Below are 12,556 nucleotides of genomic sequence, written 5' to 3' on the forward strand. Positions count from 1 at the left end.
AAACTTATCAAATGATAGAACAGATGGAGCAACACGTCATCCTATAAAAATTGTGTTTCTTAATTTAAATGTATTAATAATTTTGAATTAACATTAAATAAGATTTTAATTGCGACTACATAGTTAAGGCACCTATGACAATATTCTTCCTCAAAATGTGTCCTAAGTAGTCACGACTTTTTTGTCATGAATACTTTTAATTATTTGTTATTACCTTTNCAGAAAAGAGGATAAAGAAAAGAGCTATTCGACTAAAGAAAAAAGAAAATCAGAATCAGATCCCAAAGGTAAATCATCAAAAAGGTCACTGAAATGTTCTATTGGTATACAGGCTAGAGTTTCTAGGGATAATTCTAAACACTACATTAAACTTTTGGATCCTAGGCCTTATCTTATGATTGATGGAAATTATACTTATCCCCCTTCTGATGTAAGAGTTTAATTTAACATGCAAATTTTTTACTTTAACTTTTTTATTTTGTAGTTGAAATTGAAATATCGACGTTTCTTTCATATAGAAACACATTGTAATGGTGGAGCTTTAATTTTACATGCCTATCAAGATGAGATAAGGCACCTAAGAACCCACGAGATGAAAGAATTGGCTTCTGAATTTTTTAAACTGGCATTCTCTGAAGAAGGAGGTTGGGCTAATTTTGTAATGGCAATCGTTCATGGGTCTGCTTCTTATTTACCCGATTTGTTGGAGCATATGGCCCAAAAATACCCACATTTAACTGTTAAAAATGGGGTACTTAATAGACCAAATGACATCGAAACTACAACTCTGGCTTCCTATAATGAAAACGTCATTAAACATTATGATAGTGGGACTGTACGGTATGGACCCCTTCATCAAATAAGTTTAGTAGGCATTGCCCATGAGGAAGTAGGTGGATATTTTCCAGAACTTTTGGATAAGCTGGAAGAAAATATTTTCCTTCAAATGGTATTTTTCTAATGACTCTTCATTAGTAGTTATTTTTATTCTATTATATTTTCATAAGTAATACATAAAATTTCTTTAACAGACAATGCCTTGGGGACCTCTTTCTGTTGTACATATGAATCGTCATGAATCAAACGACGGGCCCATTTTATGGTGTCGTCCAGGTGAACAAATGGTTCCGACAGTTGAGAACTCAAGAACTCCAATCAAAAGAAAACGGTATGCATTGTTAATTTCTATCATATTTAATTGAATTACTGACGTAACAAATTTTAGCACTGGCATCAACGAGTTGAGGAACTTACAGTATCTGCCACGTCTTTCAGAGGCTCGCGAGCATTTGTTTGAGGACCGAACGAAAGCTCATGCGGACCATGTAGGCCATGGTTTGGACCGCAAAACTACCGCTGCTGTTGGAGTACTGAAGGCAATACATGGTGGAAGGAAAGATGGAAACATCAATCGAATTACAAAAGACGTCGTAGCTTTCGATGCTAAAGATTTTGATGTACTGTCTGAAAAGTTGCAACTAGATTTACACGAGCCTCCGATTTCTCAAGTAAATAATTCATGTTTCTTGTCCAGTTAGTTACTACTACTTCTCTTTTTACTCGAATATTTAAAATTGTATAAAATGTTTTAACATTACCTTGCTTAAGATTAGATTTTAATTAAATTATTTTGTTTAAAAAATTTTATTTATTGTTTTCAGACTTACTTGTATCTCCTTGTTCTCCCAGATTGGCAGAGACATTTATACAAAGGTCTACACTTAGACAAGATCCTTCACAAGAGATTTTAAGGACATCTTCACCAATTGATATATTATCAAACCGGACTAGTGATGGTATATACCGAAGTCCAATATTTATTAGAAGAGAAGTTTTAAGTGATTCACCAAATTCAGATGATATGTGGAATGATGAAGACAGAAGTAGTCAAAAGTCTGAAGATGTGGAAGAAGAAAAGGAAATTGTAAATAGTACAAAACCAAATAATCAGAACCTCAGTATTTCAAGTACACTATTTAATCACATTGATTTTAAAAGCAATATTATAAGTGAAGAAAATAATTGTAATAAGTATTTGTCATGTGCAATTCCAGATCATCATGAAGATATCGGTTCCAATTTTTTAAATTCACATAAATGCTCGAACCTTGTGCCTAATGATAACTATGAAGTTCAAAGGACAGTGATATCTGATCAAAATAATTGTATTGTGCAAAGTGATTCAGGTGATTGTGTGTTAAATGCTAATGAAGAATATTGTAGTGATTTTAATTCACATGATACAAAGCATTTTAAGAACATTTTAAATTCAGAAAGCAATGGGATTGAATCAACATCGCAAGATAAATTTAAGCAAGAGACAGAAGAATCTGTATTTGATGAAATACAAAAGTTTAATCATAACTGTAAAACTGAAACAGAGGAACGTATAGAACTGCCAGGGCCCGTGAATGAAAATGCTGTTTTAGAAAATGTCAACCATGAAAATAAGGAAAATGAAATAGAACATAAAAGATCATTTAGAAAAGGTTCACATGTTTCTTTTGCAGACACTGTAACTACATTTGAAACAGAAGGACCTGAGAATGAAGATAACATGTTGGAGCCTTATGAAGCTATTGAAGGCTCGGCAACTATTGAATGTAATTTATCTGGAATAAATGAATCTTCTGCTTTAGTAGAATCTCTTGATTTGAAAAAGCTGAAAGGAAAAAAAGGTGTTGAATTGTTAACTGCAATTGAAGAGCAAACCAATGTAAAAATTGCGCAAATGGGTTTCTCTTCCAGTTGTGATTCTATAGCAATTAATAATGAGAAGGAATTTCCTAAAAGAGCACAAAGAACACGTTCTGTTGAATCTGCTCTTCCTGATATTCAGGAAAAACAAAGGAAAGGAAAAGGGATAAAAAGAGCTCGATCAGCAGAATGTCAAGGTTCTGCGCCATTTAAAAAAATATCTAAAGTTGATATTAAACAAGGAAGAAAAACTAAGAAGCCGGAAGTGCCTAAAAATAATATTAAAGAACATAAACATGACAGAAAAGAGGATAAAGAAAAGAGCTATTCGACTAAAGAAAAAAGAAAATCAGAATCAGATCCCAAAGGTAAATCATCAAAAAGGTCACTGAAATGTTCTATTGGTATACAGGCTAGAGTTTCTAGGGATAATTCTAAACACTACATTAAACTTTTGGATCCTAGGCCTTATCTTATGATTGATGGAAATTATACTTATCCCCCTTCTGATGTAAGAGTTTAATTTAACATGCAAATTTTTTACTTTAACTTTTTTATTTTGTAGTTGAAATTGAAATATCGACGTTTCTTTCATATAGAAACACATTGTAATGGTGGAGCTTTAATTTTACATGCCTATCAAGATGAGATAAGGCACCTAAGAACCCACGAGATGAAAGAATTGGCTTCTGAATTTTTTAAACTGGCATTCTCTGAAGAAGGAGGTTGGGCTAATTTTGTAATGGCAATCGTTCATGGGTCTGCTTCTTATTTACCCGATTTGTTGGAGCATATGGCCCAAAAATACCCACATTTAACTGTTAAAAATGGGGTACTTAATAGACCAAATGACATCGAAACTACAACTCTGGCTTCCTATAATGAAAACGTCATTAAACATTATGATAGTGGGACTGTACGGTATGGACCCCTTCATCAAATAAGTTTAGTAGGCATTGCCCATGAGGAAGTAGGTGGATATTTTCCAGAACTTTTGGATAAGCTGGAAGAAAATATTTTCCTTCAAATGGTATTTTTCTAATGACTCTTCATTAGTAGTTATTTTTATTCTATTATATTTTCATAAGTAATACATAAAATTTCTTTAACAGACAATGCCTTGGGGACCTCTTTCTGTTGTACATATGAATCGTCATGAATCAAACGACGGGCCCATTTTATGGTGTCGTCCAGGTGAACAAATGGTTCCGACAGTTGAGAACTCAAGAACTCCAATCAAAAGAAAACGGTATGCATTGTTAATTTCTATCATATTTAATTGAATTACTGACGTAACAAATTTTAGCACTGGCATCAACGAGTTGAGGAACTTACAGTATCTGCCACGTCTTTCAGAGGCTCGCGAGCATTTGTTTGAGGACCGAACGAAAGCTCATGCGGACCATGTAGGCCATGGTTTGGACCGCAAAACTACCGCTGCTGTTGGAGTACTGAAGGCAATACATGGTGGAAGGAAAGATGGAAACATCAATCGAATTACAAAAGACGTCGTAGCTTTCGATGCTAAAGATTTTGATGTACTGTCTGAAAAGTTGCAACTAGATTTACACGAGCCTCCGATTTCTCAAGTAAATAATTCATGTTTCTTGTCCAGTTAGTTACTACTACTTCTCTTTTTACTCGAATATTTAAAATTGTATAAAATGTTTTAACATTACCTTGCTTAAGATTAGATTTTAATTAAATTATTTTGTTTAAATAGTGTGTAACATGGATTGAAGATGCCAAACTAAACCAACTCCGAAGGGATGGTATCAAATATGCCCGAATAGCTTTACATGATAACGATATTTATTTTTTGCCTCGTAATATAATACATCAATTTCGTACGGTTACTGCTGTTACCAGTATTGGTGAGTTTATATCATATATTCCTACATTGACTTCAACAATAATTGAATTTGTTTCAAATAAAAATTTTTTGTAGCTTGGCATGTTCGTCTACAACAGTATTATGATATACCTGAACAACCAGTAGACATAATGGAAGACCAAACACAGGAAAAGGACGCAAAAATTAAAGTTAAAATTGAGAAACAAAATCATAAAATCTTCTCGAAACCTACTTCAGACACAAAACTGAAATTAAACGATAACGGAAAAGTACATATAATTAAAAACGAAGAAAAGGATGAGCTGAAAAAGAAAAGCAGTGAGGGAAGGCCAACAGATCATAGAGAGAAAGAAAATTGCGAAAGTAAAACAAAATCGGAGTATAAACATCGATCTTCTGACAGGTCCAAGGATGATAGAATTAACAAACATAGACATGATCATAATAGGGAACATAAGGATAAAAAACACGACAAAAGTACACATCATCGACACAAAGATAAACACAGAGAGCATAAGAGGGATAGTGGCCACAGAGACAGGGAGAAGAGCTCTTCCAGCAATAGTTCTAGCAAGCACCATCATCGCGATCGTGATTACGATAAGAAACACCATAAATATAACGATCAATATAAAAATAGTGTACAAGAGAAAAAAGTCAATCCTGAATCATTCACAAAGCCCGAGTCTTCGCCGATGGAGAAAAACTATTCACCAACTACTAAAAGCTGCGTTTTCAACGAACCAGTATCATCATTGCCCACATCAGGAACATGCCTAATAACACCGGTAAGTAGTTTAGAGAATTCACCTGAAAAAAAAATAAAAAAGGCCGCAAAAATTATAAGAAGGCCTAGGTTGTCTCAGTCTTCAGACGTTCTCGGTGATATTCTAAAAGACATGGACCGCAAAGATCCCTTAAAATAGTTGGGGCTGTGCTTCGTACATTTTATATGCATATATATATATTATTACTCATCAGCTGTATATATTCATCGCTAAACATTTTAACTTTCTTAAATAGTTTATTAATTTATTTTCAAACGTATCGTTATCTACGTTTTGTATATAAAAAATTCATTCAATATTGATGTCAACGCAAGTATGAATGACAAAAATTATTACGGTTTTTCTTATTACGGATTATAATCGATTTTTTTTTATTTTTGACAAGGACTGATAAAATTTTAACTTTTAAATAGTTTGTCTTGCCATATTTCCGGAAAACAGAAGTTTTAAATGGAGTATATTTTTATTTTAGTAGCTTTTTAACAGCTAATGTATTTAAAAAATTATTTTCTTTTTATTCTTATTAGAAGTGCACAGTAATATTTTTAACTTCTATCAGATTTTGATGTGTATAATTCATAATTTAAAGAATTAACGACTTTTTTGTTGTCTAGCTTTCATTTGTCGCTACTTATATTCGATCTCATCAATTAGAAAAAAAGTTGATTTTGATGATTATTACAAATGTATTTCACACCTATGTTAAAAATCATCTAAATTTACCACTGTATATAGTGTAAAAGTAATTCTGTACAGTTTTTTACATAGTAACGTTATTGTATAAAACTAAAGATATAAGATTGTTAGAAAATTAGACTATATTACAGCTATATTTTCGTATTACACTGTCAGAATTTATTTACTTTAGGCTATTTAAAATGTTTTTCTATAGTTTACAAGTTTTTATTTTCACAAAGAAAATATTGGTAACTACATATATATAAAAGCGTTCACCCTCCAAATTGATTTTTTCATTGTGAATATTTTTCTCAAATTTAAATGTGCTTGGCTAATTCAGGAAAATGTTTGCGTTTTACTAGATTTCGGAACGAAAAAATGTAACATTCCCATATCCATTTGTTGACCTTGACCCCAAGTTTACAAAGGAAGCCCTTTCCATTTCCTGTTACGTTATATTTTTGACTCCTATTCCTGCTGGACCCGGATCCTAACTTACAACATTCTCCTTGTGGGGGGCTGTGGTTATTGTGATGTGCCCTTTTTAACGTCCTCCATTAATATGAAACTTCGTTTCTTATTGATGGCGAAGAAACAAGCTTTTAATTTTTGAAGACGACACTGAGAGAAATTATTTCCTGGATTAACCTGCTTCTAAGGAAAGGTAGAAGTTTGCATTTTTTAAAACGCTATTTTATCATAAATAAGTAAAAAAAAATATGGTTCCCTGACTTGTGAAAACCATTTCAGTATTAAATATTTTAATAAGTGCTTTTATGCATACATATACTTTATATTTGAATGATGAATACTGAAATGGTTGGGCGTATTACGAGGTATTTATTTTGTTCAAATAATTAAGTTATACCATCATCGCCTATGAGAAGTGAGCACATATTAATTAAAAGTACAGTAGATAATTTTAAATTACCATCAGAAGTTTCTTAACCCCATATTTTTTTGCTTAACGACACTAATATTAGCAAAACTGATTGGTTTGCAAAATTATTATTTTACAACCCATCTTACATTCCAGTCAGTTTATATGTTGCATCGTAATTCTCAACAATAAAAGATAATTTATTTTGTTTGTTTTTATAAACTTCTAAAAGTTTTTAAATAAGTGGCATACATAAAATACATAAGTAAATTTGCAAGTAGTTTGCCTTTTGATAAAAACAGTAGAAAAAAAAACAATTATCTCATTTTCGTGCTCATTATAAACCTGTCGACCTAACCTTTGCATCTTAAAATATTTTATGCATATTAAAAAGTCATGTTACAATATGCCTAATGTGATTTGATCACGGAAAGATACGTATTTAATTAAATATTTTAATTTAATTAGATTAAGTTCATATTAGTTTAAAAAAGTAAATAAAAAAATGATTCATTTAAATGCATTGAAAGTTATATTTGGTTACCTGTATGTAAAAACAACTTGACAATATGTAATTCTAGAGCAAACAAAAAGAAAAATTACATTTTATATTTGTTCTGTATGTATTCATTGTTTGAACATACAGTCAATCAATTGTATTCACAACCAGTATGGTCGCAGATTTTGTAGCTATCTCACATATGAGATATATTCCTATTTGATAGAACAAAATTTTCAATAGCTAGCGGAATGCAATGCCCCGTAGCAAAATTACACAAAACAATCGCGTGGGCAAGCAGTTTTTAGGACAAATAAAAGCAAAATATAAATACGATTAATAATAGCCACACTTACAGTATTTGGCAGATAGAATATTATTTGAAACAACACTTAATCTATAGTATGTAACATTGAAAAAGTCATGATGAGTGAAAAGTATTACAAAAAGAACTTAAAATGCCTAATTGTAATTTTATCTTTAAAACCGAAAACACTTTCTTCTACAGATATTTGAACCTCGATATTTTTCCATTAGTTCACAATTCAAATTTATGTTACACGCACTATTAAATTGATCTAATATAATTAGTTGCAAAGTAAAAATTTCACTGTTACACAGCATTAATTTATTAACTAGAATTATTTTATAAAAAAATATTTGAAAATTATTAAAAACAAAAAAAAACAAGTAGAAACTGGTTTGTATCGTGAAAAATCCACCATTCAAAATATTTAATCTTTTATTTACATTCATTTTTCAAATGTTGAGCAAGCAGAGTTGACTATTACTTGCTTGTGTCATTTTATTACATATTTTTAATTAATTCAATGAGATAAAAAACGAAAAACAATGCAGCACATTCAATCACATCACACTTAAATGAAGTACTTACTATATCAGTCATTAATAGTAGAAAATATAACAACAATTTTTTTGAAGATGTTTAGAATTAATCTCCAAACTAGCGCTATGAGCTACTAGGTATAACATACACTCATCTGTTTTTTCCTGTTCTCTAAAGACTTGAAACATTCCTTATATCCTGAAATTAATTAAATAGCTACTTTTCGTATCGCAATAAATTGAGAAAATTTTCTTACAGTGTACTAGCTGATGTCTTACAAACTATGCAGCTCAGAAATCAAGAAATAAGGAATTAATGTGGCCCTTAGAGATTATTACAAATAAATGTCATTTTAAAAAGCGACGAGGTAGAGGTTATTCTTTTTAATCCAAACTTAAATATTGACATTCCAATACACGTACAAGAAAGGTGTGGTGTTTAAGGAACATTAATATTTAAAAAAAAAGGCAAAAGATACTGTGATCAGCAAATGAAAACTAAATTCCTAATTAACATACAAGTTTAATAACGATTGGGAATTCCTCTTTAAAAACCTATTAATACAGCAATACTTTAAAACAAACAGTAGATTAGTTAAAAGCATGAAACCCAGTTATTTACATTTTTGAACTGTTATAAACTAAATCGCAATCACTACAAGCAAAATCAGAGGAACAACCCAACCCTAAAAACTTAAATCTAATTCTTAAAAACCATATTGTGGTTCAAGCTTTACTATAAAAATTAAAAATGTTTTAACTCTTTTTTTTTTAATTCAAACCTGTACCCGCCCTCTGGATAATCTCAGTAAGTTTTCGTGAACTTAAAACTAACTGATCAAATCTACATGTTGAACATCCTTCAGAAAAAATTACTATATATACTTGGCAACGTGATTCTAGAGAGGAAAATGTGTTAAAAAAAAATGTTAATAAGCACCAATACCTGCTTTTACATTTGAGCAAATATGCTCAAAATTAATTGCTAATTAATAAGATGTATCGTAGTACGTTTTTAAAATAAAAACTGGTTAACGAACGTGAAATTAAAAATTAATAAGTGTCTTTTTCTCATCGATATTTATATGCGAATATCATTTAAGACATTTTTTATACATTTTTGACAAGTCTTAATAAAAAAAAAGGAAACATTGTGTAAACTAATCACGCTACACTAAGGTTAGAAGTTAAAATTTTTGAAATTAAAATCACTTCTCGCACTATAACTGGGAACTAATTAAAAAAAAAATAGTTGTTTTATCTACCTGTATATGGGAAAATAAAAACGAAACAACCATCACTCGTTGATTATTAGAGTTATTTTAAAATGTCCTGGGCCGCAAACTGCGCGAGGGTCAGACCTTTTACATTCTATTGTACACTTCAAAAACATTGACTGGACCGTTAGCCATGTAAACGATGATGACCACACGGCCAATATTTTTTTATCGAAAACTAAAACTCAAAAAAATAGGTAGTTTTGTCACTGCACAACTCAACGCCAAAGCCCAAGATATTCTAAACTAGCTCTACGGAGCGGCGTATAAAAATACGAAAAATGGGATAAATAGAATATTCATTTACATTTTCGCGCTGTAACATAAAGCTTACGCCAACGTTTATTAGAAATATAATCACGTTTATAAAACGAAGAAATTGTTGATAGAATTATGCTTTTATTTGATGGTGAAATTTACCGAACTGCAATAACAGCAAACGGATGTAGAAAATTAATCTATAAAAAATAAAAGCAAATGTGTTACTAGTAGGACATAAGTTTTTGACACAAGAATAACAATCTCAGTTCTGACTAGTAACAATCACCGTTTGCAGTCTGTCATTGAAAAACTGCTGCAATGTTCGAAATTTAGCTACAGGTTTTTGGCTAGTTATTATTGGAATTTGTACCAAATAATTAACAATTGCAAACGTTAAGAGTTAACAAAACGGTAAAAATGAACAAAAATTTTGACTTCTTAGCTGAGAGAGGGAAAATCGCGTTCATCATCGACTTTTGGTGCCCTTTCTGCACGCTGTGAAGAGTCATCGTGATCCTCGTTAGCCACACCACCAGCTCCAGCCCCTGGGCCTCCACGGAAACGTTGTTGTGGTTGTTGTCGGTCTCTGTTTGATCTTGCGCCACGACCAGCTCTTCCTCCTCTGCCACGTCCACCAGTTCCACCACGTCTACTATCGTTGAAATGAATATCAATATCCAGTATATGTTTTTGCCTTCCAACACGTTGTGGGTATTCATTTTGATCATATTCTTCTTCCTCGGATTCCTTCAAAAAAAAAAAAAAACATTAAAATTCTCTACAGATTTCAGAAAATCAGTAAATTTAGAATATTGTGCATCAGAAATTCAAAAACAATCAGGTATATAAAGATACCTTTACTTTTAACATAAAAGTGGTATTTCAATCAATTTATCTGGAACATTTTTAAGTTAATGTTAACTGGTATCATTAAAGTTGTTCAAGTAGTATAATAAAAGAGAGAAATGTAAATATAATCTTACCTCAGTCTCTTCTTCCTTTTTCTTCAATTCATACATCTTTTTCCATTGGGTTGGGTCTTCACCTTCTCCGGCTTTACGTATGTTATATTGAGGTTTTGTACGACCAGCGCGTTGAGCCTCACGTTGAGCCTTCCATTCATCCAGAGTGAGTTCCTTTGGCTCTTCCACTTCTGGAGCAGCTTCTGGTTCAGGTTCTCCACTATCCCTAACATAGTTGAAAAATTTTAATTCAAAATAAGTATAAGTTTTCGTTCAGTAGTTTGGCAAACCTCATGGATTACTTACTTATTTTCTCCAGCTGATAATCCAGAATCGTTTTTATCGACATCGCCCCAGGAAGCATCAATTTCTTCAGCCTTGTTAACTTCTCTATAATATGAATTTATTAGCAATAAACAATTGTCGGTAAACCTCATACTCACTCTATAATATCCTTGTGAGATCCCCAATTATGTGCACCAGCTCCGTCTCGTTTTTCAATCGGTTTTACGCCACTACAAATTCAATAACACTTCATTATAAACACCAGTATAAAAATACAAAAACCTACGTTTTATCTGATCCACTTTGTCTATCAAATTCCCGCTTTCCTCGTCGCTCAAAATTGCGATTATTCCTAGGTCCGCGAGGTCCATCTTTATTTCCAACATTCCTGTTCCTTGGACGTCCCTCAAAGTTATCAGATAAATCTTTCCTTGGAGGTCGATCATCTCTATCACTATATTTATATCACTGTATTGTAAGCACGAGATGCACAATAGAAGCTTCAAAAACTTACCGATTTCCATCTACAGGTCCATTAAATTGTCTATCTTCACGATTTCGCCGGTTATTTCGTTCCTCACGATTTTCGTTATTGAACTTGTTAAAGTTTCTTTCTGGTTTGCTTTCAATATTAGAGCGTGGATTAGGCTTAGTATCTACAATGATGCGATGCTTAACGTTTCACTTTATACAGACAGAATGTGATGGTTACATGAATTCAATTATGCTACTATCACATGTGCAATTTAGGATGATGGCTACCTACTTACCCTCACGCTTGCTATCTTGGGGCTTGTGGGCCGGAGTCTCTTTATTCGTTTTCTTGGAACCTTGTACCGTTTTCACTTTAGTCGGGGCATCCGTCTTTATTTTATTTTCCTTCTCAGAAGCCTTATTCTTCTTCTTTTGCTCTTTTTCCTGTTCTTTCTCTTTAAGAAGTTCTAGCGGATCTGATTCATCATCCAAAAAAAGAGCATATCTATTACGTGTGCCAATTCCATAAGAATTCTCCATTATAGTTGTGGCAACGATTAATCTTCACAACGACGAGATGTTGGAAGATTTGTTTTGGCTCTTTCGCCAATGTTTTCACGCACTCATTCAAGACAATATGGCCGCACTACTCAATCAGTCGGTTGGTTTACCAAAGTGACGCCTTGTTGCCAAATATAAGCATCTGACAAAACAATTTGAAAATATTTTTTTTACTTTTCGACTCCTTTAAAATTCATAGCTTGGGACAATGGAGATTATTTTTTTAAAATTTATTATGATATACAAGCAAATAAAGGGAATTAAGATAGATAAATTTATAATAATCTAAATGAAATTTTAAATTTTGTGGAAGTTGATATACATTCGACAACATTGTTGTTGTAAAGCGCATGTGTAAGAAAAACCGGCTGTTCCATTAGAATGCCTTACAGGGCAAGGGCAAGCTGTAAAACTTTGAATTTATTTATGATTTATTATTCGTTTGAATAATATTTATCAATCATTTTAGTCCATTTTCTACAAAGCTTTTCAG

The 12,556-nt window shown here is 32.1% G+C and overlaps 2 protein-coding genes across 5 annotated transcripts; one reads left to right on the forward strand and one right to left on the reverse strand.

The window, feature by feature from the left end:
* Positions 1-229: 229 nt before the first annotated feature.
* LOC108735296 (round spermatid basic protein 1-like) lies at positions 230-7,644 on the forward strand. Of its 3 annotated transcripts, XM_025977279.1 has the most exons (7): positions 1,666-3,208; positions 3,263-3,727; positions 3,810-3,946; positions 4,004-4,286; positions 4,421-4,571; positions 4,646-5,340; positions 6,381-7,644. In XM_025977279.1, the coding sequence occupies exons 1-7, from the start codon at positions 1,862-1,864 to the stop codon at positions 6,510-6,512; spliced, it is 3,210 nt and encodes a 1,069-aa protein (XP_025833064.1). In that variant the 5' UTR covers positions 1,666-1,861; the 3' UTR covers positions 6,513-7,644. The 3 variants fall into 3 exon arrangements, with proteins under 3 accessions (XP_025833071.1, XP_025833064.1, XP_025833057.1); XM_025977286.1 differs by lacking the exons at positions 1,666-3,208; positions 3,263-3,727; positions 3,810-3,946; positions 4,004-4,286 and adding exons at positions 230-430; positions 485-949; positions 1,032-1,168; positions 1,226-1,508 and having other exon boundaries at positions 4,646-7,644; XM_025977272.1 differs by having other exon boundaries at positions 4,646-7,644.
* A 477-nt stretch (positions 7,645-8,121) lies between these two features.
* Positions 8,122-12,172, reverse strand: LOC112903949 (plasminogen activator inhibitor 1 RNA-binding protein-like). 2 transcript variants are annotated; one of them, XM_025977291.1, is made up of 7 exons: positions 11,799-12,172; positions 11,543-11,684; positions 11,315-11,482; positions 11,187-11,258; positions 11,050-11,133; positions 10,765-10,963; positions 8,122-10,528 (listed from the first exon to the last, which is right to left on the reverse strand). In XM_025977291.1, the coding sequence occupies exons 1-7, from the start codon at positions 12,040-12,042 to the stop codon at positions 10,220-10,222; spliced, it is 1,218 nt and encodes a 405-aa protein (XP_025833076.1). In that variant the 5' UTR covers positions 12,043-12,172; the 3' UTR covers positions 8,122-10,219. The 2 variants fall into 2 exon arrangements, with proteins under 2 accessions (XP_025833076.1, XP_025833073.1); XM_025977288.1 differs by having other exon boundaries at positions 10,765-10,969; positions 11,799-12,171.
* Positions 12,173-12,556: the final 384 nt, after the last annotated feature.

This window comes from Agrilus planipennis, unplaced genomic scaffold (assembly GCF_000699045.2).
Source record: "Agrilus planipennis isolate EAB-ADULT unplaced genomic scaffold, Apla_2.0 scaffold15, whole genome shotgun sequence".
Taxonomy (NCBI): Eukaryota; Metazoa; Arthropoda; class Insecta; order Coleoptera; family Buprestidae; genus Agrilus; species Agrilus planipennis.

What these genes read in the sequence shown, in the direction of transcription:
- LOC112903949 (XM_025977288.1), bottom strand. Translation starts at nt 12,042, where the DNA reads ATGGAGAATTCTTATGGAATTGGCACACGTAATAGATATGCTCTTTTT. An exon ending in CCAAGATAGCAAGCGTGAGG is followed by an intron (nt 11,685 to 11,798) that starts GTAAGTAGGTAG and finishes GCATCATTGTAG; the next exon opens with ATACTAAGCCTAATCCACGC. An exon ending in TTATCAGCTGGAGAAAATAA is followed by an intron (nt 10,970 to 11,049) that starts GTAAGTAATCCA and finishes CAACTATGTTAG; the next exon opens with GGATAGTGGAGAACCTGAAC.
- LOC108735296 (XM_025977272.1), top strand. Translation starts at nt 1,862, where the DNA reads ATGTGGAATGATGAAGACAGAAGTAGTCAAAAGTCTGAAGATGTGGAA. An exon ending in ATACTTATCCCCCTTCTGAT is followed by an intron (nt 3,209 to 3,262) that starts GTAAGAGTTTAA and finishes TTTATTTTGTAG; the next exon opens with TTGAAATTGAAATATCGACG. An exon ending in ACGAGCCTCCGATTTCTCAA is followed by an intron (nt 4,287 to 4,420) that starts GTAAATAATTCA and finishes TTGTTTAAATAG; the next exon opens with TGTGTAACATGGATTGAAGA.